At 43.8% G+C, this 27668-nt stretch overlaps 3 protein-coding genes across 4 annotated transcripts in view; all 3 read left to right on the plus strand.

Annotated features, from left to right (window-relative positions):
* Positions 1-310: 310 nt before the first annotated feature.
* zc3h14 (zinc finger CCCH-type containing 14) lies at positions 311-6815 on the plus strand. 2 transcript variants are annotated; one of them, XM_080514177.1, is made up of 17 exons: positions 311-448; positions 757-799; positions 882-996; positions 1082-1122; positions 1424-1595; positions 1679-1982; positions 2341-2504; positions 3347-3444; positions 3536-3694; positions 4454-4525; positions 4623-4761; positions 4868-5073; positions 5546-5690; positions 5805-5944; positions 6181-6263; positions 6357-6463; positions 6607-6815. In XM_080514177.1, exons 1-17 carry the CDS (start codon positions 413-415, stop codon positions 6608-6610), a joined length of 2028 nt encoding a protein of 675 aa, XP_080370303.1. In that variant the 5' UTR covers positions 311-412; the 3' UTR covers positions 6611-6815. The 2 variants fall into 2 exon arrangements, with proteins under 2 accessions (XP_080370303.1, XP_080370304.1); XM_080514178.1 differs by having other exon boundaries at positions 4457-4525.
* A 5006-nt stretch (positions 6816-11821) lies between these two features.
* batf (basic leucine zipper transcription factor, ATF-like) lies at positions 11822-16524 on the plus strand (the record flags this gene model as incomplete). Its single annotated transcript, XM_080514350.1, has 3 exons — positions 11822-11884; positions 12822-12926; positions 16321-16524. 3 exons carry the CDS (start codon positions 11822-11824, stop codon positions 16522-16524), a joined length of 372 nt encoding a protein of 123 aa, XP_080370476.1.
* Positions 16525-17727: 1203 nt separating this feature from the next.
* flvcr2b (FLVCR choline and putative heme transporter 2b) overlaps positions 17728-27668 on the plus strand; it is an 18922-nt gene continuing 8981 nt past the window's right edge. Inside the window, exons 1-3 of the mRNA XM_080513602.1 lie at positions 17728-18736; positions 22459-22600; positions 26592-26743. Of these exons, the coding sequence (XP_080369728.1) occupies positions 18161-18736; positions 22459-22600; positions 26592-26743 (870 nt within the window). The 5' untranslated portion in view covers positions 17728-18160. The remainder of the gene's footprint in view (positions 18737-22458; positions 22601-26591; positions 26744-27668) is intronic.

Below are 27668 nucleotides of genomic sequence, written 5' to 3' on the forward strand. Positions count from 1 at the left end.
GGTGTGTGTCTGCATGTGTGCGTGTGTGTTCACCTGCTTTTTATTAATCTATTTTATCTTTGCACTGTTTTTAATTCTTGTGGAAGCACTTTGTGTTGCTTTAATGTATAAAAAGTGCTATATAAATAAAGATTGATTGATTGATTGATTGATTTGAGGGCAACCATTATGCTGATGTGACCTTCGGTGAAAATGAATTTGCCGTATGGCGTACAGCCTGCAGGAAAACTAGAAGAAGAAAAGAAAATGCCTGTAACGTGCCAAGAGGCGAATAAACCATTTTCGACCCTGTGCGGCCGCCGTAGTTTGTGGTCACGTGGTTCCATGTCTTCTTCGTCCCTGTTGTTTAGCGGCGTAGTAGGAAAATTGTCGCCTCTCTTCTAACTCATTTGCTTATATAAAACACGAAACCATGGAAATCGGAACAGAAATCAGCAAGAAAATACGAGTGAGTGACAACGCACGTTGTGTTTTAGTGAGCTGTTCGAGTTTTCCGTCGCTGACGCTCTACGAGCTAACGTTAGCCTGGTAGCTTAAATTTGACTTTTGTCTCCACCTCAAACACTGACTTTACTTCATTATTACCTTGACGAAACACGTTTATGATTGGCCCGTTTATACGTTACGTAAAAGTAAACGTAGTCCTGTTGCATGGTTTTGGATGTTCGGCACCGAGAAGGGAATGAATGGATTTGTGTGCGCTCAATCTTCTGCAAGTTTGACTTTGTTTATATATCATGAATATTTCTGTTCCAGGCGGCCATCAAAGGAAAACTTCAGGAACTCGGTGCATACATCGGTAAGCTTATCTGTAAGATCCTTGTGATGGGTCTACTCCAGTAATAATACTTAATGTGTTCACTATCTTCTTTCCTCCCCAGACGAAGACCTTCCTGACTACATCATGGTTATGGTGGCAAACAAAAAAACTTCCCAGCAAATGACTGATGATCTGTCTCTTTTTCTTGGAAACAACACTGCAAAGTTCACAACCTGGTGAGAGAGCCTGTTTTCCCTTTGTTGTATTCATCGCATTCAAACACAGTTTTTGGCACAATCTTAATTATTTTGTAACTTTCAGGCTACAAGGAGTCCTGGAAAAATTAAGATCTGTTGCTGGAGGTAAGCTAGTTTATTTCCATCACTCTCCCTCCATCCATTGTCTATATCTCATGTGCAGAGTTGCAGGTTGCTGGAGCCAATCAAAGTTTACTAAGGGCGGGGCCAGGGTACACCTGCCCAGGTCACCAGTCCCATCACAGGACAAACACACAGAGAAAAACAGCCACTCACACCTCGAGGCAACCACACACACACAGAAAGGCTCCAACTGAACCCGGACTTTTCTTTACCCAACACGCGATGTGAGAATTTCTCACGTGAGTCTGTGCTCTTTGTTTAATTGTCTCTTTAATTCATTCAGAGCCGGCTTCGCTCAAGCATCAGCTGCAGTCTGACAGCGGTGCCGTGTCTGCAAAAAGCCGAATGACTGTCGGGGAGCACAGCAGAGCGGAAGAGTTGAAGGTGCTGATGGTATCGAGCTCGCGCTCTGACAGGACCGAAGCACGCGTGTCCAGCTCTGCTCACCAGAGCAGGTACCTCCAGCACATGTGTTGTTGTTTTAAGTCAATTATGTTTCGATGTGAAAATACGAACCTTCATGTTTCTTCTTTGTCAGGAAGGGAACATTTGAAAACAGTTCCTCACAGCTTACCTCGACTGTCAAGCCCCTGATGGAGATGCTCCCCTCAGAGGCGGTTATTGACATCAAACCGGAGATGGATGACGACCTCATTGCCGAGGAACCCGTAGAAATGCAAAACCACGGTCGTACGCACGGTGCATCGAGTCGAGCCACTGCCGAAATCTACAGAGCCGGTCAAAGCAAGTTCACGTCCATGAGTCGGTCCGCAGAAGGATCGTCTCACTCCAGGCAGCAGCAGGACAACAGAAGCAGGAGCTCCAGGAACGAATCCGCTAAGGTACTGTGACGCACTCGCAAATAGTCAGCCCTGTTGTCACAAGACGATGATGTCCAGCTTGTATCTGTCAGAGAAGAAGCTTTTCTTGTCCCACACATTTATTACACAGTAATTAATACAAAGTAATCATATCATTTCACATATGTGGTGTAACTTGGCTCATAAGTGATTACTCATAGACCTATATAAATATAGCACACATATTTACTGACAGGCACAGACCGTTGGGATTATTGGTTTAAACATACAATACCTGTGCTAAATGATACATAAGTCCAAAAATAGCCAAATCAGTTTTTTTCATATAATATTCAAATGTCAAAAAGAAATTCATGATACAAATGATCTGCTTGTTCAGTCAGAAGAATTGTCCCGGAAGCGAAAGGCCCCAGTTGCGAGTTCGGTGGTCCGAGTGAGCCGAGCAGCAGAGGACGACAGCGACGACGTGGAGGAAGACGACGGCAGCTACGGCGGCAGAGGGCTGTCCAGCCGAGTGTCGCTCCCCACCAAGCCAGAACGGAAGTCAGTGTCGTCGCCTCGCGTCCCATTTTGCCTCGTTTGTGGAAGCGGTTGGCAGAAGTACACATATGTATAAACATACAAATAATTATCTAAAGGACAAACAGAACTGGCCTGCAAGAGGCGCCAATCCAGCTTTATATGGAGATTGTGGTCATTTTCATTAGTAATTGTTTGGTTTTGCGAAAATATCAACATTGTCATCACTTATACGCTGCACAACAAAGAAAAACTTTTAAAGTTTAAATATGAAGGTTATTATGGCACTATTTTACCAGTCCAGCCCACCCAAGATGAAACTGGGCTGTACGCGGCTCCTGAAGTAAAATGTGTGTGACACCGCTGGTTTAAAAGAATTCCTGAAAAGAAAAATGGCTCCATCACAAGTCGTAGTAATAATAGTAGGGTGTGATCAGGGCGTCCTTTTAAGTCACGTAAATCGCCCATTGCATCCTTCCATAATGTGACGTTTCTCAGTTACGTTTCAACTTTCACATTATTTTTAACTGTGTAAATGGAACTCACAGACATAGTCTCACAGTGTTTTGTTCATGTCCAGTCAGGAAAAGCTTCTCTCAAATGTAAACACACAAAAAAAAACAATAGCAAAACTGTGTGAGATAAATAACCAATCAAGCAAAACATACTTGAATGCTCCAATCATATAAAGTGTAAATTATCTGGATTATTCATCAGGCTCATGGATTCTTGTAATAATAGCATTACCACGACTCATCTGTAGGAAAAGAAAATGTGCCTCGTCAACAGTAAAACTAAATAAGTTGGAAGAGAAGACGCACAAGGTCGCCTGCTGTTCTTTACCCTCGTTGTTTTCGTTGTTTCAGACCGACTCTTCCACCAACCAAACAAGCCAGCAGGAACCTGATCCTGAAGGCCATCTCTGAGGCTCAGGACTCCATCACCAAAACCACGGCCTACACCCGTACGTCTCCCGCCGCCCCGCGTTTCACCATTGGCGCAGTGCCGCCGAGGATCTGTCCTCACGGTCTCACCTCCACCTTTCAACCCAACAGTCCCACAGAGGCAGACGGTTCCGGTGGCGCCCCGCACTCGACTGGCCAACAGCGAGGAGATGAGCGCGGCGATCCAGCTGGTGCAGGAGCACCTCCACAGCCTGGCCCCCAGGGCGCAGGCCTTCCCCTCCTCCGGCCCACCGCCCTCCAGGACGGCTGGTACGTCATCCCGGCACGATGACGTCTCGTGTAGCCGGATCACATTTTTAACGCACCTTTTTGTCTTCAAATTTGAAAAGGCGAACACAAGCACAGTTTTTTTAGATACGAGTAGAGAGCTTTATTCCTCCCCAGGGGGGAAACACACACTTACAACAGCTCAAGGTCAAAAGGTGCAGAACTTATAAAATTAAGGAATTAAAATATGTAAACATATGTAAATATCTAAACAAGAGCACAAAAAATAGAAAATGTAAAAATAAAAAGAAAGAAAACAATCCAGTAAAAAAGAAAAATCCTCTAAAAATAGAGTAAATTGCCAGAATTGACATACACTCGCTCTTATATTAAATATTATATTGTAAAGTAAAAGTAAAGTTCTGTGCTTTACTTTATGTCTTGTACCCAGATATTTTTATATTTTTATTTCTTACTTTTATTACTATTCTATTGTATTTTAGAATATTCGTAAGTACCAGATTGCTGCAACAAGACAATTTCCCTTCGGGGATGAATAAAGTAATTATCTCTATCTATCGATATTATTATATTATATTATATTATATTATATTAAAACAGTCGCTCTGCAGGGAGATTCATTACTTCTCAGAACGCCGTCTCATCAACGTTTTCCAAGGGAAAACCTGTCCAATGAATGAAACGGCACTAACTTCCAATATGCAAAGAAGATAAACTTCTGTCCACGTCTGAGCTTTTTCAGCAAATGATGCGAGTTAATTTTTCCGTTTCATTTCCTAGCAGGTCCAGAGAGATCTTTGTCGACGCGCCTTCAGCTGGAGAGAAACGACGAAAGCCGGCCCCTTGAATTCGGTGAGTGGCTTTTCAATCAAAAGTGTTTCCGACAACCGGTGCCACCGCCTGTGACGCTCCGTGACACTAAAGTGGCTGCTGGTGTCTTTGCCGCCAGGCGTGGAAGTGACTGCGGGCAGTGAGGCCAAGGCGTCTGACACGCGCTCCTTCATCGTGAGTCGTGCGCAGGTGGAGGAATCTCCGGCCGGACACCCGCCGCGCGTTCCCTCGTCTTTACCGCGAACCGTTCAATCCAGGTACAAGTCCTCACTCTCGTGTACGGACCACCTCATTCTCACATCTGTGCGTCTCCCGCGCTTATAATGAGGGTTTTTTTTTTGTTTTTTTTTCTGTCTCTAATAGCAAGGAGAGAGGGGAGTCCAACAGCCCCAAGTTCATAGTGACACTGGATGGGGTCCCGAGCCCACTGGGGAATCTTGCCGACACCGACATGGAGCTGGATCATGTGAGACCGCCTACGAAGGCCGCCGAGGCCAGTGGCCACGTCCACAAGGAGCCCCGAGTCAGCATCATCGACAGGCTAAAACCCATGGCAGACCCATCAGAAGGTACAACAATCACCAACTTTCTTATTAATACCGACTAAATGTTTGTAGGAAACGCAGCAGCCCAGGCGGAACTGCAAACTTTGATTCTGTGTTTTACAGCTTTATTGAACAGAAATGTTTCGGTTCTCACTTTCCGTAACTCAAAAATAAACAATATTTGCCTCCACTGAAAAAAAAAAAAAAAAACAGGAAGACTTTTGTTCTGAACGCAATGTAATATTTCACGTTTTTAAATTCACGTGTGAAAACTTTAAAGGAGGCGCCATTCAGAAGGGATTTCAGTATTTTGTTTGTATCTTTAAAGAAAACTTAGGTGCTTTTCAAGCTATTTGCCCTCCAACAGCAATCTGGACACGAAGCCAGTAAAATTGCAAAAATAAATAATAAACGGGGCCTAAGATTTATTCCAATTTCATTGATTTAAAATGATCCAATATAAACGAGTAAATAAAAGCTGCATTCTCCCTGACAGATGGCGTGATGGACGTGGAGATGGCAGAAGAAGAGGACGACGGCGTCCCGGTGAAGAAACAGAAGGTGCCGGAGCGCTGCAAGTTCTGGCCGGTCTGCAAGAGCGGAGACGAGTGTGCGTACCACCACCCCACCACCAAGTGCAAGTGAGTGCATGGAGACGCACGAAACTGCAGATTTGGTGTTTTTATCGCATTATTAAATTCCGTCATGCGTTGGGGCTGTTTTTTTTTGTTTTTTCTTTTCTTTTTCCTTTTAAGGACCTTTCCGAACTGCAAGTTTGGGGACAAATGCCTTTTTGTGCACCCAAACTGTAAATATGACGCGAGGTGCACCAAAGCAGACTGTCCCTTCACTCACGTGAGCCGCAGGAGCGCCGCCGCTCCCCCACCCAGACCAGGTACCGTCCGCACACCGAGTGTATGGAGGAGGGCGTGTTGGGAACAGTTCTCTGAATTCTGCGCCATAAAAATGGGCTTTTTGTTGAGTAATTATTGGTATGGATATCAAACCGTTTTGCGAAAAACTCCACAACAAGGAAAAAAGCTTTAAAGCTACGTGGCCCCTGAATTAAAACGTGTTTCGCCGCTGCTTTAAAGTCTAATTAACTATAAATCCTCCCCTGGTTGTCTGCAGCGCTGCAGCCGCTACAAAGCACGAGTGTGTGCCGCTTCTTCCCAGACTGCAAGAAGATGGACTGCCCCTTTTATCATCCCAAGGTTCGTTTCCGTGTTCATCTGGTGGCTTTGAGGATGTGCAGTGGAGTGTCTTGTCGCTTTAACCCCCCCCCCCAACACCTCTTGTGTCCGCAGCCTTGTCGCTTTGCGGCGCAGTGCAAACGGGCCGGCTGTACCTTCTACCACCCGACCGCAGGGCTGCCTCCGAGACACGCCCTGAAGTGGACCAAGGCTCAGGCCAGGTGACCCGACGGCGTTTTGACTCCCAGCTGCTTTTCCAGCGGAACCTCGTGCAGAACTACAGCCCAGCTTTTGAATTAAGGATCGATTGTTTTCTGGGTCAACTCAACACTTTTTTTGTCTTCTTCTTCTTTCTCTGTCACAGTTAATTTCACTGCGAGTCGACTGCAAACCTCCCCTGGCCAACGTGTGAAGCTCTGGAAGATGTTTGCCTTCAAGTCCTTGTGAATTATGACATTTATCGACATTTTGTTTCTCTTAACTTGTTGTTTTAATGGATTTCTAAGGAAATTGACCTCGTTTGAAATGTTACGTTTTGGCTGATGCTCAAAGAATATTAAATGTATGCTCACGTTTAAATTTCATTTCCTCGTTTGTCTGACCTTCTTAACACTGCTGATTCATCTCTATGTGGTGATTTTTAGTCAGTAAGACGCAGTTTATTACAGTTCGGTCTTCACTGATGAGAATGAGATTAAACATGTCAAATGTGGAACTACTGATCACATTTCTCAGAATAGGGTCTCTTTGCATACACAGCTTCCTCTGACGGTAACAGCGACATTCTGCCCTTTTGACTGTTGCTGCACACAACCAAGGCTGCAGTGATAAGATGATCGAATCAGACTTGTGAAAGATTCACTTGCTGAGGCTTATCATAGACGAAACATTCTCAGACAAGTACACACTCCGAACCCAATTCACTCATAATATGAATTCATCATTGTTTACTGCACATGCAGCTCCATATTGATCAATACATGCTCCACTGATTCTGATTCGTGAGTTTGACTACAATTCACCTGAGCTGGATAGAGTAATGAACGTTATCTAATACACAAACAGATATGTGTATATATAAATCTCGCCATTCCATTTAAGCCTTCTGAAGGAAATGTTCACATTTTCTTAAAGCTGTCGAGTGACGTATCTTTGTTTTTTCCAAATAAACTAAAGTTTTTTAGTGTACAGTCATAAATCAGTGATTACAATTCACAATTTTAAATGCAACAACAGCAACAGTTGTATGAAAACAGCAACGATTATTGATGGCAGGGATTAAAAAAAATACTGGCAGCTGCTTTAGTGATATTTCATATATGGTGAAACTTTTAATTACGTTTGTGAAAGCTTACTTGTTACACATCTCTGTGGATATAAATCATTGATAACCATTTTGTTTGCTGCAGGTTTCGTTTCTCCCACTAGAGGGCTCACGTGAGCCCTGGACATGACGTCACTTTAGTAGCAGACAAAAGCCCACAGAGCTCTATCGTTTCTCGCCGGGTGTGGTGGCGCGCGCCTGTAATCCAAGCTACCGGGAGGCTGAGGCTGGCGGAGCGTTTGAGCTCAGGAGCTCTGAGCTGCAGCGGACTATGTCGATCGGGTGTCCGCGCTAAGTTCGGTATCGATATGGTGCTCCTGGGGGAGCCCGGGACCACCAGGTCGTCTAAGGAGGGGTGCACCGGCCCAGGTCGGAAACGGAGCAGGTCAAAGCCCCCGTGCCGCTCAGTAGTGGGATCGCGCCTGTGAATAGACGCTGCAGTGCAGCCTGAGTAATACAGCGGGACCCAGTCTTTTTCTCACACTTCACAACCACGCGTTTTAGACACCAACATACAAACGTCACATTTTTCACCGCAGCTGCTCTAATCGCCGTTTGTTTTTCTCCTAATTAGCGTCAAACCCGCTCACGGAGCTGCTGCTACTTCTTTGTCCTACACCGCCTCCTCCTGGAGGACATGTGGAACTACAACTACAGAACTACAGCTGAACGTCCAGTGTTTGACCCGTAGGGGGCGACAAACTCACGCGGTTAAAGAGCCTCTGGTGAGTCACTTTTCATTGACATTTAATGGTGCTTTTCGACTTATCGCTTTGACCACATAAAAATTACCAACCGCTTTAGAAAACACAATGAATATTGTTACCGGGCATGCACGAGCCCAAATGATGAAATGTAATTTAAATACACAAATGTGTTCATGATGGTGTGAGTGTGATGTGGTAATTCCCACCTCTCTGGGCTGATTTTTGCATTTTCCCAAAATATGTGTTTAATGGTAATTTGTGACACTAGAATGATGTGTGTGTTTTTTTTTTGGGGGGGGGGGGTGTCAGACTCTGAAGTGAAAAAGAAGCACATATTTGACCTTTTTTGCTTCTTGAGAAACTGATTTATCAGTCATAGTTGTGGTCTTTCCCACACTTTGCAGCTTTATCATTTTCATCTTTTTGGAACCTTTCGCTGCTTATTGTGAGTTTCACACAGCTATAAGACCCCCCCACATACACACACACACCCACACCCCCTAATTCTCTGCACAAACTGCATCACCGACACTTGCCTCATTTTCCAGTCTTGTTGAGGTGTGTGTGGGATGACAGCATCACCCTCCATCATCACTGACATGCACAATGCGGTCGCAGCCTTTAACCCCCCCCCCCCCATCCGAGGTCTGTTCAACCATTAAAAACACCTGAGTGGGTGTGTAGGAAAGTTGACTTTAATTTTTGTTAAAATTTCTGTTAAATCCCTCACATTTTCCAGCTGTGTATTTTAACATGGGAGTCAATAAACTTATGCAAGTCACTCAACTCACTTGTTATAAATCAAACATTCCTCAGTCACGCTCTAAAGATAAAGATTCAACGGTTACGCTTCTGACAAATTGTGGAAAAATTAGGATATCTGGCATTCATTCATGACACATTATAAAGTAGATTAAAACTTGCTACTTTGCTATATTTTTAAATGTAATATTAAATGACATAATACAAGTGTCTTGGATGTTTCTGCCTGATTATCATCCATCCACCTTCTGTACTGCAAACACACAAACAACCACCGAGCATGTTTTTGGACTGTGTGAGGAAATCCATGCACACGCAGGGAGAACATGCAAAGGTATTTCAACCCACGACCTGAATTGAAGTGATTGAAATGTTCATTTAGAATATTTGCTTGAATCAAAATGTAATTATAAAATTATTTTTTCAATTTCCGGTATCTTACTGTACCTATAGTTTTGAAAGTGTCAGCATTTTGTGCTTTTCATAGCCGATCGCTGCAATGCATTGTGGGAGTTGGTTGGCGGCGTTTCAAATGCCTTTATTTGGGGTTATAATAGGCTCGTTAGTGTTGGTAATGATTGGGTTTTTGTTGGTTAGGTTGCCCTGGTGATCGCGGCACGTCGCCGTCAGGAAGGTGAAATGAAACATGGATTTTGTGATCAGTTAGTCAGATAAGCTATTTTTATAATGGACAAAGAGTGACTTTACAAAGTCATAAAGTCAATTCCTAACCATCTTTTGGTTTATTTCAATCATGATTCCTCCATGCAAATGATGCCTTTGTTAAAACCAGCCCCCCCCCCCCCAAAAAAAAACCAAAACAACCAAAAAAAACCAAAGTGAAAATAACAGCATCATTTCTGCAGACTGGACTTTTACACGTTTGCGACAATGACTCATGAATGTCCTTTTTCTCTCTCTCTCTCTCTCTCTCTCTCTCTCTCTCTCTCTGTCATACATATTTAACCCACAATATGTACAAGTATTGTTATTTTTGCAGTCATCAGCGTCTCAACAAACCTTTAATATTCTGGCATCGGTGCTGAAAACCTCCCACGGCCACTTCCAAGCAGAAGAGACTACAGATGAGGGCATCGCACTTTGGTGTCGGAGGGTTTTTCCAAGCAAACCGATCAAAAAGGCGAGAACGCTCGTTTCTCATCGCAGCTGCGCCTATCAGTTATTTACCAATTGTTACGTAAGATTGACTTAAACATCCCGAAACGAGCCCGAGAAGCAGCGGCGATTCGACCAAGTATTTACAAATGATGAGTAATACATTGAAATTAATGAAGGTCTCTGAGCACCACAGACAGTCGGCAGACATGTGTTGATCCGTCGCGGCTCTATATTTGTACCGCGCCGCATTTAGGTCTCCATTAAGTAGAAATCGAATAATCAGATTCCCTCCTTGTCCTCGCTTTTCTTTTTTACAGCCTCAACTCTTTTGGACGGCGTTAAATGCCAAGTATTAGAAATGTCTGCCCTTGCCCAAGCTCTTCAAAATTCCTGTGATGGTGGAACATGTTTTTGTGTGGGAGGACTGTTCTGCCAAGCAAAGCTGTTTTAGTCCTGATTCTGTTTTCTTTCTTTCTTTCTTTTTTTTTTTTTTTTCACGAGAAAATCTTGTTCTTGCACCACCAAATGCTATCGCGTGTTGGGGGCAAACAAGAAAAGGACGAACAAGTAAAGGGCACGACGGCCTTAGATTCATCACACCCTCCACTTTTTTAACAGGATTTTCTGTTTGATGTTGAGTCATCGGTGTGTGTGTCTCTCACGCACACACACACACACACACACACAGACACACACACACAAACAAACACATTTTCTCATAGATTCCCCACTTTTTAGTGTTTTTTTCCAAACAGTCCTTTAGAGAAAGAAATTAGGGGACTTGTAATTGAGGGTTTTTGTTGTTGTTGTTGTTGTTGTTCTAAAGCCTCTCGAGCATTCCCTCGATGTCCCCTCGCTCTGAACATCGCTTCTCTTTATTTTTTTCCTGCAGCTGGTGTCGCAAGTTAGAAAGTGCACGACAACGTTTGGAAATCACCACGAAACGTGTGACTTTTCACGACGCCAGTCATCCACGTGGAGTTTTGGGATGTGCCGTCTCCTGGGGATTAGGTCGAAACGCACAGTAGTATCGAAGAGGAACAAGGAAATCCCACAATGCCTTTGCCGCACCAATGATTCAAATTTAGAAGAAAAAAACCCATCTAAAATTAGGTGTTTAATTTGAACGTGTGATGCAGCGGACTGCTGGTTCTTGTCAGTAACTGGGTGTCGAGTTAACATGTGAGGCTGTGAACATCCCCCCCCGATGTCAATTGTCACTGTGTGAAGTGACAGTTTGTTTGTTTTTCTTCTGGATTTCACGAGATCAGCCTGTGTGCTTGAACTTTCCATCGAACATGTGACTTCCAGTCTAATGCAACTCACCCCGATTCTTACCAGAAGCCACATCAAATACCACTAATTGTCAGAGAGAGAGAGAGAGAGAGAGAGAGCGAGAGAGAGAAAAAGAGGAGGAGTGATAGAAGGGTAAAGAAAAGAAGGAAGAATGAGACTCATTACTCATTAAATGTTAAGTTCTTCTCAGCACTTGTTCTGTTCTCCTCCCCCTCCTCTCTCTCTCTCTCTCTCGCTCCCTCTCTCTCTCTCTCTCTCTCTCATCACCTCTCTCTTTCTCACCAGCACACACATTCACCACACACACAAACTAAACAAAAACAAAGCAGAAGTGGACAAAAACCCAACGGTTTCAGTCGCTGCGGTTGGCTATGGCTCAGGGCTCTGACAGCAATGACACAAGCTACAAGTCCCCATCACCTGGAAGCAGACCGGTAAGTGTCACATTTCTCTCTCTCCAGCATGTTTCCAGCGATGCCTCACTGAGGCGCTCACGGCTTTGCATTAGATAGAAACCATGTGGATTTGATGTATGTATATATATATATATATATATGGATAGATATAGATGTTCATCTTCAATCCTTTGCTTGTGGACAGAAGCACAAGCGTCCACATGGAGAGACTCGCTCTCGTCTCTTCTTCTCACAGCTTCTCACAGTGTTTCACAAGCACACATGGGCTGGAGGCATGACTCGCTCCAAGTGTGGGCTTTTGTGAACTGCAATCAATTCATCACTCGCCCAAATAGTGGGAATCCTTTAGTTGTTGTTTTCCTTTCCTTTCCTTTTTTTTTTTTTTTTTTTAAACAAGTCCTCAAACTGTGAATGGCTCTGCGAGCTGACAGGAACAGACAGCGTGTCGGATACAGCATGTACTGTACATTTCTGTGTGTGCGAGTCGTTGGCCAGCCTCTCCGGGGTCCACTGGTTTCACGTGTGCCAGTCGTGCTGCACGCTGCAGCAAAAAAAAAGAAAAAAGAAATTGCCCTGGAAGGAATCACACCAAGCGATTATGTTGCACACATCGCTGCTTGGCGTGTCTTCACGGCGAGGCTGCCCAATCCGTCGGCTTGAACAGTTGCTGCTTGTGCTTTGGTGTTTTGTGTCGTCGGTGCAGAACTGACTCAACGTTGTGAAGAGGATTACTTATTGTGATACCAAGAAAATGGGGTGTTCAGGACACGAAACAGGGTGTGTGTGTTCTACCTTTAACCGATGGCTCGGCCACTCCCTTCACTTTTAAGGGTGAAGGGAGTGGCCCTTAAAAAGCATCCAAAGCTTCAGCTCTGACAAAGAACTTGAGAACCTCCCTGATGCTCTTGCCACTGCAAAAGCCAAACTGAATGTCAGTACTTGTGCTTCACCCCAGAGCTCCTCAGACGACGCAAAGAAGGTGATGCGGAGGGAGAAGAACCGGATCGCCGCTCAGAAGAGCAGGATGAGGCAAACTCAGAAAGCCGACAGCCTTCACTTGGTGAGGACTTCCTTTGCTCTGCAGTAATCTCAACATTTATATCCACACAGCTCTGACCTTTACCTCATTCAGACGTTCGCCAAGAGAGACATGAGCAAACAAACCACAAACAAACAAACAAACGGACCAGGGGGTGTCATCCTGGACACACTCCTGCAGTGAGCAGTGGACGATGGCTTTACCTATGACAGACACACGTAAAACAAAGTTTGCTTGACAAGGCATTAATGAGTGGAGATTAGAAAAGGGAGATGACGTTGCCGTTGCTTTGTATCGCTGTGAATGACCCTGAAAACCGCAGCGATCCCTGAGAGTCCTAAAGGCTTTTAGTTGTAATTAAAAAGCCGTCTGAAAGGCTTTTAATGAACCCGTGCGCCGCGCTGAAGCCTCTTCTCGTACTATATTTATCAAACGCTACCTGACCATGTGGCGATGTGTCATGGCTTCTGTTGTGCTGCACACTTGGATGCTGCTCTGTGTGTTTGCAGAAGATTAACGAATAAATTAGCACGTGTGGGCAATCACTCCTTTTTTTTTTTTTTTTTTTTTTGTTGCAGAATCCCGAGCCAGGGATTGCAGCACTGCATGTAAGCGACAGGAGCTCCCCGGCCTCTTTGTCCAATGCTCTTTTTTTTATTTTTTTTTATTTGAATCCCCCGTCAGTTTTGGGAGCTCACGCTGCGACCTCAGCTGGAGCAGGCGAGCGGCTCTACAAACGCAGCGTCGAGGCGCGTTTACCAACTGATAGCTGCTGGTTCTCGACCCGTATCTCAATACGCTGGCTTTCAGTCGAGCCGCTTCTGTGAACTCTATCTGAGGAACTGGAGAGATCTTTATCTCCGGCAAAGCGTCGTTGTCGACCGTAGGAGAGCCAAAGTGATTCACTTGAACTCACGGCGAGTGCTTCTAGTGAAATACAGTGTAGATCTATTTCATTCTCTTTTTCTCCTCTCAAAGTCACAGAGAACACAACGGGACCACAGAGCAAATTCTGTGGTTTTACTTTCACAGTCTCACTACATAAACAGGAAGAAGAATTTTCCCTCTCTGTGACATCGTGGCTTGTTTCCTGTTTCTTCTGTAGTATTTTTTTTTTTTTTTTTGTGTGGTCTTCTTTGTAAATGAGCTTAAATTTTGTACGCCGTGGGCAGAGGGGGAGAGAAGAAAAAGAAAAAAAAAGCCAGTCACTTCTTGTAAAGCAGCGTTATCAGTGGGCTGTATTTGACTGACTGACGCAAGTGTTGGGGTTTGCCCAAAGGTTCTCTGACAGTAAAGCTTCGCCGCTCAGCGTTTTTTATCTCTAGGCCACGAAGCGATGACCTTTTCTCTGCCCAAGTGGGAGATTTCCCACCCCCTCTTACCATTCCCCCGCACACACACAAGAAATAAACCAAAGCAGAAAAGTGTGTCAAGTACTGACGTATAGTTTCTCCATTTATACTATCACAGAGCTGATGATCAGAGAGAAAACACGCGTCGCCCCAGTTTGTTTGGGAAAACTGCTTAAGTTGACAGTTTTTCTGATTGTGCTGCCGCATGTAGTTTGTGTTCCGGTCATGTTTAGATGAACAGTTCGAACACTAACACTTGTTTTTGAAGCATGTTTTTTCGAATCAATTCTCTAAAAATACCACTGTAGATTATTACTAAGTCCTCACAGCTCCCAAGACACCCAAACTCTCTTTTATTGTCGCATGAAGCGAAGAACTGGACCCACAAATCTAAAAATCTGCATTAGTGATTGACTATGCTAATTCTTTATCAGACCAATGACCATATTTGGTAATTAAAGATTTAAAATGTCTTTATTGATGATGGGAACAATCATATTATTGAACAAATATGGAAATATATGGGTGATTTTGCCAAAACTAACAAATGTAAATTGAAAGCAATACTAGAATATATTGAACAAAAAAACGGTGTGTTAGTTGTTGAAGTAGCTGTTATTTTTGCAGTAGTGATTGTGACCTGATTGACACATTTACTCTCAAATAAGAAAAAGCACTATACACACAAAACTACAGCAAGTAGCTTCATGGACGTGCGGTTTCATCTTAAAAGACGTCGTATAGAAGGTAAATAGATCTCAATGTTGTACAGACAAATCGTCATGTTGGACTGAAGCCCATTTAGAAGCACTTTGTGCTGACACATCCACCCCCTGACCTGACAAGTACACGATCTTTGCTCTGAATTAAAAAAAAAAAACGAAAAACAAAACTAAGCATTTATGGCTCAGTGACTGATGCACAGCAGATTCAACTTGTGAGGTTGGAACAAGATTATAGGTCTGATTGTTATTGTCTTTAAAGCCACTGTAAAAATAATTATAATAATAAGCATTGGATCATCAACACAACTTTAAAAATAAAAGTCTACATCTGTGGCTATTTATTTGAAACTGTCAATGAAACCCAGCTGCACAGAATGAAATAGATTTAAAAAACCATGTCCAAACCATTCAACGAACAATTATTGAGCCATTTAAGTCTGTATAAGATTATTGAACCGAGTCCGCCTGCCTCGGGTTAAACATTAACCGCTTTAATCTTTAGAAAGTTCATTTGGAGTTAACGCACCGGATTGTGCACAACAACAGCAATCGCTTTGGCTTTTTATCTCGAAGAGTTAAACACTAACAATTTTCTTGATAATGAGTCGTGGTTCTTTAATAACTGCGGGGGGGGGGGGGGGGGGCTTCCTCTGGGGTCAGGTTTTCCCCCACAGGATTGTTTTTATGATTTTTGAGCAGATGAAATGAATGATATTTAGTTAAAACACATTAATATTACTGGATTTGTAACAGATTACAGATTAAAAGCACACTACATTTTTTGTTTATTTCATTCATCTAAGAAAATAAATAAGTACACACAATTTAATACAATACAGTGTAGAACAAATGCTTTCAAATTCCTGAATGAAGAAGATTAAACTTATATATTCTGCCTCTTGCTCCCAAATAATCATTTTCCATTGAAAATTAAAAGCAAACAGCAAATAGCAAACAACCAAAATGACTATAAAGTCCAAGAGGCCTACGTAGCCACTCTTGCTTATTGTCAACGTTTCATTTATGAAACAAACATACAAACATCTATGGTCTAAAGGCTGTGGAGGATTAACTCAATTTGAAATCTGAAGCACTTTAAAAACAACCACAGCTGAACTAAAATGCTTTACATGAATAGACATAAAAACTATTAAAAAAAAACAAACAAACAGTAAAATACAATGATCTTTTAACCCAAGCCACGATAAAAACCAAGGAATATAAATGGGTCTTAGTAAGATTTTAAAACGCGGGGGGTGGCGGGAAGCCAGTCAGCGTTACTGAATCAATCCCGTCAGCCTTTTGACGCGGGAACGTCGTCCCTTGTTGGTTTTCCAGGAGAGTGAGAACCTGGAGAAGGAGAACGCCGCCCTGAGGAAGGAGGTGAAGCAGCTGACGGAGGAGGCCAAGTACCTGACGTCGGTGCTGAGCAGCCACGAGCCCCTGTGCACCGGCCTGGCCCCCCAGACCCCCGACCTCCTCTACCCTCCCCACCACAGCAGCTACCACCAGCACATCGCCGTACCACACTACCAGCACTGACACCCGCCGACTACTGAAGACGTGCTGCCAAACAGACGACTGACCTCAACGGAGAGAGACTGGAGATGCGTCGACAAATGTTGAATCGTGGAAGGAAAAAAACAAAACAAAAGAAAAACAACCTGAGCACAAAGTAACTTGAGAGAACGATATATCTCCCAAACTGTACCCCGCAGTATTCCAAACTATTTATTTAGCTTCTGCTCAATGTTATTTTTTCTTTTTTTTCTTTTTGACCAGTGTTCTGTTTGTGAACTTGATGAGGAGATTGATCGACCAGTCTTTGTTTACATTGGGAGAAATGGCTGACCGAGTATGTTCTAGGTAACTCAGGCTATATTTTTGTAAATCGCTTATCATTCCGTCATGGTTTTTTTTTTGTACGTGTATGTTTCCCCGTCGTTTTGTTTCATTGTGTAAATGTTGATTGACATTGCTCAGGAGCTTCTGACAGACTTGATTGTGGACAAAGAGAATGTAAAGTCGAGATCCATTTAAAAAAAAAAAAAAAAAAAAAAAAGATGTACATGTACCAAAAAAGAAAACACATTGGCAAGTGGAAGAAACAATGGGCATTCAAACGATCTTGACATGTGTGACGAGAGCCAGCAGATCTATTTATTAAATGTGACACCTTTTGGAAGATCATGTGTTTCCTTGAGGGGGTTATTATTATTATTATTGTTATTATTATTATCATCCAGCAGCAGGTTGGATGAATGCAGTGTCGCTGATAGTGGGTTACATCGAGGAAGCCTCTAGATGGCGCTATTTACCTAAATGACAGGAAGTCACAGTGGGACATAATGTAAAGATGGAAAAAACAGAGGATTTACAGACTACTTTATGTGGTTATTAACTACATTTAATCACGAATATAACTTTATACTTCATTCTCACAAATGATCCAAATTATTTGACCTGTTATCTGTATAGTTAGTTGTTTTATTTTTGAGGAGGGGGGGAACAAGGAAGTATTCTATAATTAGAAAAATAAATTCGTTTTCATTTCCTCTTTACAGTTGTGATATGAAGTATATATGTTTATCCAAACAGAAAAGGGGCGTCGTGGCGGTGTGAAGGGCAGATATCTGAGCGTCCCAGGCTGATCAGATAGCTCAAAGAGCAGCTCCTGAAACTCCGCCCTTCCAAGTCAAGTTGACCGACGAATTTTCAGCGAGATCCTAAAAGTTGTTTCAAGGTCCGGGTGGAGGGTCGAGGCAGACGATCAGGCACGTGTCCCCTCTGGGAGATAGCTCACAAAAAAAGCAAACACTTTAATCCAGTTTATTTCCGCTCGCTTTTAATTATACGGGGCGTTTAAAAAAAAAAAAAAAAAAACTTTTGACGAAAGTTGACACGCTTCCACCCAGTGAGGAAATCTTTGAATGGACCGAGGGGAAGCCGCACAGACTGGGACTTATTTCTTGCGTCACCATTCAAGATAAAAAAAGAAAAAGAAAAAAGAGTGTAGATTTGTAATACAACCTTGGACTCGAGCCGACGGATCACATGAAGTTGCGTCGCCTCGTCGTGGGGAAGTTTCACTGATTTTCCGTCTCGACTCGGTTGTTGGTTTTTTTTAAATTATTTTTTTTTTTTTACTCCATGAGTGTACTGAGAGGACCGGGGGAATATGAACGACAAACAATCGGCCGGCAACTCCGAACTACATGAACGTAATAAGTCGGACTCGGAGAAGAATGAGAAGCTGGAAGCGGCTGACCGGGGCCCCGACGCGCAGGACGCGCCGGGCGGCGCGGCGCTTCAGCCCACCCGCCTGTACAAGCGGCGCTGGATGATCGTCCTCCTCTTCAGCTCCTACTCGCTCTGCAACTCCTACCAGTGGATACAGTACGGCATCATCGGCAACATCTTCATGAAGTTCTACGGCGTGAGCGCCTTCACCATAGACTGGATGTCCATGATCTACATGCTGACCTACATCCCGTTCATCTTCCCGGTGACCTGGCTGCTGGACAAGAAGGGGCTGCGGGTCGTGGCGCTGGTGGGCACGGCGCTCAACTGCGCCGGGACGTGGGTCAAGGTAGCCAGCGTCCGATCCGACCTGTTCGCGGTCACCTTCCTGGGGCAGTCCTGCTGCTCCCTGGCGCAGGTCTTCATCCTCGGGATGCCGTCGAGGATCGCGTCAGTGTGGTTCGGGTCGGAGGAGGTGTCCACCGCCTGCTCCATAGGCGTGTTTGGGAATCAGGTATGGCTGTGATTGAAAACACCGGTCCGTGGAACTAAGTCCCCCAATACACAGTGACTTGATTTGGCTTGTAAAATAGCTCATCAGTCCCCTTTATGTCTCGTTCGTCTCCACGTCTGTTGGACTCTTGCGCAATTACGCACGTTCATGCAACCACGAGACACCTCTTGTGCATCCAAGCATGAATGAACATGTGATCTAAAATTGTCAATAATGCACTCATTTATGGGTGCAAATTAGCACAATGTGCTTTACATGGATACATGTGAACTGAACCATCATAAATACTGGGGCTCGTCTGCAGCCTGCAGCTCTGGAGCCACATGTTGCTCTTTGGCTCTAGGAGCTCACTGAACCTTTCACAGTGATGCCTAAACAAATGTTTTATATCTATTTTTCCCCATTTTATTTATGTACACAAAGTCATTTACAAAAAGACTGGATTTTTACTTGGGGAAAACAAATAAAACTCGGGACACACTCACACAAAACTGCTTTAAAAATGAGCCAAAATAGTTACATCAGCTAAAATGTAAAAGAAGTTTGATAAAGAAGGTTGAAACCCCTAAAATTAGGTACATAAACAGCTGAAAATGTAATGAAAAAAATTGTCTTAAATTATTCAAACCTCTTGCATGCAACTCAAGACAGATTATGTTCACAATATCAAAACTATATATGGAACTTAAAGAGCTGTGTTGCCATCATTTTAAAAGTAAATATGTTTTGAGACTCCAGTTAAATTTAATTGGTTGCAAAGTGACAATAGATTGCATACCACTGATACAAACCTTTAACAGGTGAAAAAAACAAAAACACACTTTCTTTTCTCAATGCAAGAAGTTGGTCAATATTTCATCTTCCACCAAGATACAGACACAAAATTGAAAAGCCGACACAAACATTATGCTGATTGACAAAAGCTTGAAAATAACAGTTCACAGCATGTTTTTATATTTACCAAAAACAAGGAGTACAAAGACGAGCCTTTTCCCAAATAATCCCTCCGAAAATAAAATAGTAAGCAACTTCAGGTTAGTGTCACTTTAAGCAAAACAATCAAAGTGTGTCACTGTGACCTTGCCTGACTGAAATTGTGTGCAGCTGCACATCTGATGATTCTGAGTCTGATTCATGTGTTGGGAAATACAGGGGGGGGGAAGAAAGGGAAGAACCTAAAAATCCAGTTCAAGAGCAAACTCGCACTGAATTTAGTGGCACAATCCAAGTATGGACAGTATTATTGTAGACGATGTGATACGAGAGTTAATTCTAAACATAAATATTGAAATCATTTGAAAAAAGAGTTCCAACGTTTACAGAAAAAAACACCCTGATTGGAATGACCTTCTGCTACTTTAAAACCTTAAGACCTTTTAGTTCTGACATCTGTCAGTCAGCGGTACTTAATGTGTCCGTTCTTGCAGTTGTACAAGACGTGAGAATTGCCTCCTGTCCAGTTTCCCATGGGAGAAATGTTCCTGTGGGTGTTGTTGTAGCCAGAGGGGAGTAAAAGGAGTGTGTGGGGAGTCGAGGAGAAGCTGTGTGTGTCCATCTCATACACTAACTGTAGTCTCTCCATGTTTATGAGCTAACGTACAAAAGATAAAACACACCGAGTCTAATTAAAGTTGTTTGGATGTTGAGTGTGTGCAGTCATGGTAACTTATGATAATAAACTTTACACAAATCATAAAACTTAGTGGATTTCATCTGGAACACAAACAGCTGATGAGACGTTGCGATGCCATTCGTATCAGGAGAAATATAATTTACGCAACAATCAAAATCTGTCACTTTGTGATTCACATTATCGCCACGAAATAACAAAGCTGTCGGTGTGCTCTGGATATTGCAGGGTTTTTTTCCCCTTCTTCCGGAAACAATACCAGCAGAGCAATTTTCAAATCCACACTGAAACAATCCAAATAAGCAGAAGAGAGAGAGCAAAGTTCAGCAGTGTGCCATTATTGGTATACAAGCAGACATGTATCAGAGTTGACACTTGGAAGTTTCTTCACAAGCAACACTTGAGTCACCTTAACATCAACTCCAAGTAAATGTCAAGGAAAAGTCATCATTTAGCACTGAAACACTTGTAAGTCAGAGTTTGGATGGAGTTTCAACAAACAAGGACAATCACTTGTTGTTTGTACGGCTGTTTTCAAATCCCCGTCTTGGTGAACTGAGAGTTTAAAAACTATTTAAAATGTCCTTCACGCTATCTCTGATGACACGGAGCCAGTGGAGCTAATAATAAAAAAAATTAAAAAAAAGAATGATGAGCTTTTCTTTCGGTCACTTGTCCAAAAACAACACATGATAGTTAGTCTCAGATTGTTTAATTCATCCAGATTGTCTGTATATCAGAGCAGCAATCATACCTAGTTATCACTGTCTCACACACTTATTGTCTTTAATATGTTTTCTGCATCGGGTCATTTGTATAAAGAAGTTATGAAACTCCGAGAAGTAGCTTCATTAAAATAATAAGCTTTCCTCGATTAATGTCACATGACGGGTCTGAAGGTAATGAATACATGGCTCAGTCCAATCACATGGAACAAGTCGTGAAGAACTGCGAGGACACTGGTTAGACAATAGTAGCTTCAGCTGTGCTCCCTCCCTGTCCTCTCTCTGGAAGTGCTTTGCATACGGCACAGCGAGCAGTTAGAATCCCGGCTCTGAAGACGGAGCACGTCGCAGGGGCCCGCTTTAGCACAGCCGAAATGCCACAAAACAATACCCTGAAAGGCGACCGTGCAAATTCTGAACTCGGCGGTGAAGAATGGACGTCGTCCAAGGCTGTGAGGGATCCCGCTCCGGGCCTCGCGTTGCGGCAGTGGAGTCCAGGGCCCTTGGGCAGAGCCATCTCCGCTGGGTCCCCATCATGTGACCGGACGAAGCCCGGCCCGGAGGCCGACGTCAAGCTCTACCATCGTCGCTGGCTCATGCTGTTTGTCTTCTGTGCCGTCTCGGCCAGCAACGGCTTCATGTGGCTGCAGTATGGCATCATTAGCAACATTTTCATGCGTTTCTACGACATTGACGCCCTGGCTATTGACTGGTTGGGCATGGTCTACTTGCTCTCCTATGTCCCCTCCATCCTGCCGGTCCTCTGGCTCCTGAAGGCCAGGGGCGTCCGGGAGGTCATCGTCATCGGCGCTGCTTTAAACTGCATCGGTGCCTGGATCAAAGTGGGAAGTGCCGACCCCGCTCTGTTTCACGTCACGTTTCTGGGCCAGTTGTTGTGCTCGGTGGCGTGTGCGTTTTTCCTTGGTATTCCTTCCTACCTGGCTTCGGTGTGGTTTGGAGAGCAAGAGGTTACCACTGCTTGTTCCATTGGAGTCCTGGGATATCAGGTTTGTCCGACACGCAGTGGAATAGACTGTATGTATAGTCAAACGGGGGCTGTCTTAACAGCTGCCTGTACATATGCAGGGTTGGGCTGGATACCAGACCCACATGGGACTTCTAGTGTCTTGGTGTGAGAACCCTGTGAAAATTCTTGTTGTATTTTGTCAGCTTCCAGCTGTAAAATGTAAAACACGTCTTCATGTGGCTTTGTTTTAAAACCTAGTAAGATGACAAAAAAGATGGATGAAATCTTTGTTTTTGTTTTTGTTTTTTTTCCCCTCAGTTGAACTTCTTAGCAAAAGGCTTCAAAATAAATGGTTGTTGTTTTGAGTTAATGAGTGCTCAATGTGCTTATTGTCATGCAGCTGGGCATCGCCATCGGGTTCCTTGTGCCTCCCATCCTGGTGCCCAACGTGGACGACATGGAGGAGCTGGCTCACTACATCAGGATTATGTTTTACATAACTGCAGGCGTGGCGACCTTCCTCTTCATCCTCGTTGTCTTTGGTAAGATGATTCTGGGTTTAAATAGCTCACTATAAAATCTCAGCTATTTATTGTGTCTGGAAAAATATTAAACCTTGTACTGCTTTGCATAAATTTCCCTAATTCTTTGGTGCGCTGCACGAATTCCCCGGTTATCCTGGACTGACCCCGCCGACTCTTTTGTGAAGGAATGAAGTGCCAAGCGATCGTTGGGACCGTCGAGCGAATTAAGTTTCATTGATGTCATCGCTTGGCTTTGCCCACCTTTCAAACTTCCCCTCATTGTGCTCCGAAAAACATTCAGCCTTTTTCATGCCCCGTCATTTGGATCCGCGCTCGCCGAGGCCAATGGGAATTTCTTTTTCAGCGGATTGAACCGATTATGGTTTTAATTTACACCTGATTTCCGCTGCAACAAGAAGCACTATTCAGTGAGGGGGAACAAATGGCTGACCTGCATGTTTGTGCTGACCTGGTCTGAAAGGGGGGGGTGGGGGTTTGTTAAAATAGACACGATGGTCGTAGAAGCAATGTCAAGAGAAAAGTCCAAACTTGCGCACATGCAGTTTCAGTTTGTTCTAGGCACAAGTGAGAAAAAGGGGAACTAGTTTCGACTAAAAGACTGAAAGCTGTGGCAAGACTAGACATGATCTGTTGGAAAAAAAAAAGTGGCTTTTTTTTCTTTTTCTTCTTTTCCCTGCGATGTCCCCGCACAGAGTTCACGTGACCCATCAGACGACGAGCCTATTCACTTCCATTCGCTTTTTCACCGGCTGTGTCGTTTAGGTGTAACGTCAGCGGGAAATGAGACGTGTCCGTTCAGAATGCAGCCATGAGTGAACCATTATATGGACTTTATAAATTGAATCGCGGCTTGAAGAGTCAAACGGGCTTCATGAGGACACTGTTGTGTTGTCGGCGGCAGCGGGAGCGAGGGAGGAGGCGCTCGTCGGCATTCCGGCCGCACAAAAGGATGCTGATGCTTGTGAAAGCATCTCGTAGTACTGCCACGCACAACGCGGAGACTCGCTATACTGTTAGTTCATGTTTTGACTGGAGTCTCCTGTTCCTCGTGAAGCGCACAGCAACGCAAACTTCAGCTCTTTCTCTGCGCACGTCACGGGTTGGATGTGTTGATATATATTTATCACTTACCGTGTCACTTTCCCACTGCTTTCGCAGCCGTTCACACACGGTCACACGGCTGCCGTGCAAGGCGCTCAATCCACCCATTGCTCAAGGACAGTTGGTCGTATGGTCAGCGGGGGCAATGGGGGATCGAGCCTGCAACCTACTGAATTCAGAGACGAGCCGAGCCACGACCTCCCCGTGAAACTGTCTTTTCTATATAACGCCGTTCTGAAACTGATGGACGACGCATGAAGGGATTATTTCAGCTCAGCTCCAAGATAAACTTTGTGTCTTAGTGTTTTCAAAGGTCAGTGAATAACGAGTAGTTTGTCGATTTTCATAGACTGAGTTACACAAACAAGCTTATTTTTCCAAAATATTGAAGCCCAGTATGAGAGTTGAGTAAGAAAACAAGGCAGCAATAATGGAACAATCGTTCGGCGGTGGGCGGAGCTACGTGCTCATCTCGGCTCAGGTGATCCACTGGTGTCGACGTATATTTTTCCTCTGGTTCAACCAGAAAGCTCCCCTTTCAAATAGCATCACATGAAGGAAACGTTACTGTTCCTCTCATAACACGCTTACCAAAATATAAAAGGACCTTGATGAACCAGTTGGTGTTGCATAGAAATAGTGTAAATGTTTTCATGTGTTTTCATATGTGTCCCGGGAGGAAGCAGCTCTAAACAAATGAATCAGGTCAACTTCATTCACTCAACATTGACCCGATTGTAGTTGTTTGAAAATGTTGTAAACGTTACCAGGTACTATGCTGGAAGTGATCATCTTTATTGGGACTTACTCCACACACACTGATTTATTGGTCTAGATAAGATAAGACCTTTATCGTTACTGCACGTACATTGATAATGTTCCTTGTCGCTGCAGCATTGGAAATAAAAACCTATTTATCGCCATGTATCTTGCAATTACACAGATCTTGGGAAATTACCTCCCACATGTATTTCATATGCACCACAGAGACCTGTATTAATAGTTTAGAGAGGTTCCTTGTTGGCGTGTCTGCAAAACTGAGAGGGATTCGCTCATGGCAACACATTTGAACAGATTTGAAGAAATAAAATGTTGTTTAAAAAAAAACCCAAAATAAATAAACTTTAATTTTTTTACACCCAAAGGAAAAGATCCTAAACTGAGCTACTGAGAAAAGGTTTCTGATTCTCAATAAGTCAGACTGACCTTGATGCAGTGCGAGCTTTGTGAGCGAGATGCTCTTGGCTCCTCCCTTGAGATAAGTCACAGCAGTTATCTGCGGTGAGTTTCATAATATGACACACGGAGCACTCCCCCTTCTGCATACATGCATCACATCGCGCCATGTGCAAGGGGCTGTCCTGCTGGCTGCTCCATCTGTAGCCTTACCACAGGTCTGCCAGTCCCTGGATTATGGGAGATTTGCATAAACTGGATGTTAAGAGAGGAGATAGAGGAGGTTTGGCTGTTGTCCACCTTTAAATGAATCTACAGATGTGAGTGGGTTGGTTCAGCTTACTGAATGAGGGAAGTCATGAATGTATAAGTATTTTTACAGATGAGCAGTCTGCATTGAAGTGCAATTCCTTTCAGATCATTGGATTAGTGCGAACACGTTACTGTACACACCCTCAGGTCTCATCACTGGGGCAACGGGGGGTTTGTGGGGTTGCTTGGCTTGGGCTTGTTTCCAAAAAGAAAAGGAAAAAAAAAACCTCTGAAAGGACATCTGTTCCCCCATGAGGCCTGAGGGTGCGGGGTCTTTCCTAATCGGACGGAAAGGATTTCCATCAGCTCAGGAAGGTGTGATCCACACTGATAAGTTCAGTCCTGTTCAGCCGTGTCCAAATATGAATATGGGTCAATCTGACTGTTTCCAAATGAGCCTCATTGACTCAATCAGCGGAGACGCATCTTAAAATGATCTTTGTTGAATTAATTCTGGAGAGGAACTGAGAGAATTCACTGGGCTTGAGGACGATCCAGAGAGCTCATTACAGGTGTATCTTGGAGAAGTGAGAGAGAACAGCGCAGCATAGAGGACCATTGCTATTCAAGTTCTGTGGAGTTGACCTCCGGGGAAACGTATTCATGAACAGACCCAAGGAATGTAGGCAGCATTGAGATAAGGGTGCATATGTATGGACTGTGTGCCCGGGGTAGAAAATTACAGGTAGATTTCTATGGGAAGTTAAGGGTTTTAGACATATTTGTCATAATCCATTGTTTTGTTGCGGCAGAATTGTCCACGTCTGCATCACCATGTGTCGTCCAATATGTAATGCTCTGGGCTCAAAGGGTTGGTCCATGGGATGGAGGAATGCACAGTGCATTTAGGGGGCGTGGTCTCAACAGGCCTGCAGGAGTTGTGTGCGATGTGCACGCCGCGGAGGAATGGCATAGATGTACTGAAATCTGGTTGTTTACTCGGGGTTATGTGAAGAAATCGCTTTTCCCAAACTTTATTTAAGTTCACTATTAAGAGCTGAACTTTAATTTAGTAATTATTGGTTTATTCCCATTAATTCCTGTTTATTTTCCTTGCTTTGAAAATTCCTAGAGTCCCTGGTTAGGACGTGATGGCTTTCGACTTGACGGCGTTCGGAAGGTGTGACCCCTGTCGATGTCACAAACTGTGTTTCATGTGATTAACTCGGTGAAAATGTTGACGAGAGGTCAGACCAAGTTACATGGGGTCAATACGTGAGTGTGTCAGCGGTCGCTTTTTCTTTATCGGTTTTCTTCTTGCTTCAGTTTTGCCACCATAAACATGTCTCGTCTTGTGAAATGCTTCCGTCTTGACCTCGTCGTACTTTTGAGTTCCTCATTTGTCTTCTTTCTGTTTTGAATGCGTTTCTCATCGTCTGCTCGTCTCTTCGTACTTCAGTCTTCCAGGAGCGCCCCGAGCTTCCTCCCACTCAGTCCCAGGCCGCAGCTCGTAGCATCCCTCCCGAGCACTACTCCTACACAGCGTCCATCCGAAGGCTGCTCCACAACAAGCCCTTCATCCTCCTCATCATCACTTACGGTGAGTCACCCGTCCTGTGAAATTGTGCAACGGTTTATTTTTAAATCGTGTCCACTATAATTACTCAAATCGGCGCTTCATCGCCGAATAAAATGACATGAAAGTCTCAGCTGATTCCTTTATGGAGACACACGTACGTCTGTTAGCGCGCGTTCAAAGGTTGTTTTAATGTCGGACAATGTTTAACGCGCGTGTTGGATCAATCTGACCCAGAGAGCTAACGGCCGGTTATGAGGAGCGTTCAGTGAATGAGCCGGTCAATCGTAAAGCAATTAGGATGTCATTTTTCAGGCAGAATAAGCCACCCGGCGGTTACATCATTATTGATAAGAGCTGATCTAAAGCGGCAGCCTTTGTTTCTTTCCAGAAGCGTTAGTCAGTGCATTGACTCACGGGAACAATTCGGCGACAGCTGTGAGCAGCTGAGGGAGACATTTCAGCTTTGACCTCCTCCTCTCTTGTCATTTCATGTGACTCACTCACGTGACTAACTCATGCGCTTTTAGTGCAAAGGTGTCTCCGTCTCTCGGCTTCAGTTTGTTTACCTGCTTGTTCCACAGAGCCTTCGCCTTTCACTATCGGTTCAACCGCACTGCAGCTTCTCTCCTTTCATATTAAACTTCATTCAGACTATTTAAGCTCATTGACTTAAAACGTAAACTCTGTTATTGCTGGCTCTTATGAAAGCCCAAACTAACACAACTAGTTCTCTGTGTATTTTTAGTCTCTGTCTTTAAATCCTTTTACAGAAATCACTGAGTCAGAGCACTCTGTTTTGGAAATCTGGGTTGAAGAGGTTCATGACACTCGTTTCTTAAACTCAATTTATAGTCTGGTCATTACAGTGTTTTTTTTTTTCCTTTTCTCCGCAAACCAATAAAATGTGATTAATTTAGGTGTGTTTTCTGTCTGAAACTGTTTTCCACCTCGCAGGTC

The sequence above is a fragment of the Blennius ocellaris genome, assembly GCF_963422515.1.
Source record: "Blennius ocellaris genome assembly, chromosome: 18".
NCBI lineage: Eukaryota > Metazoa > Chordata > Actinopteri > Blenniiformes > Blenniidae > Blennius > Blennius ocellaris.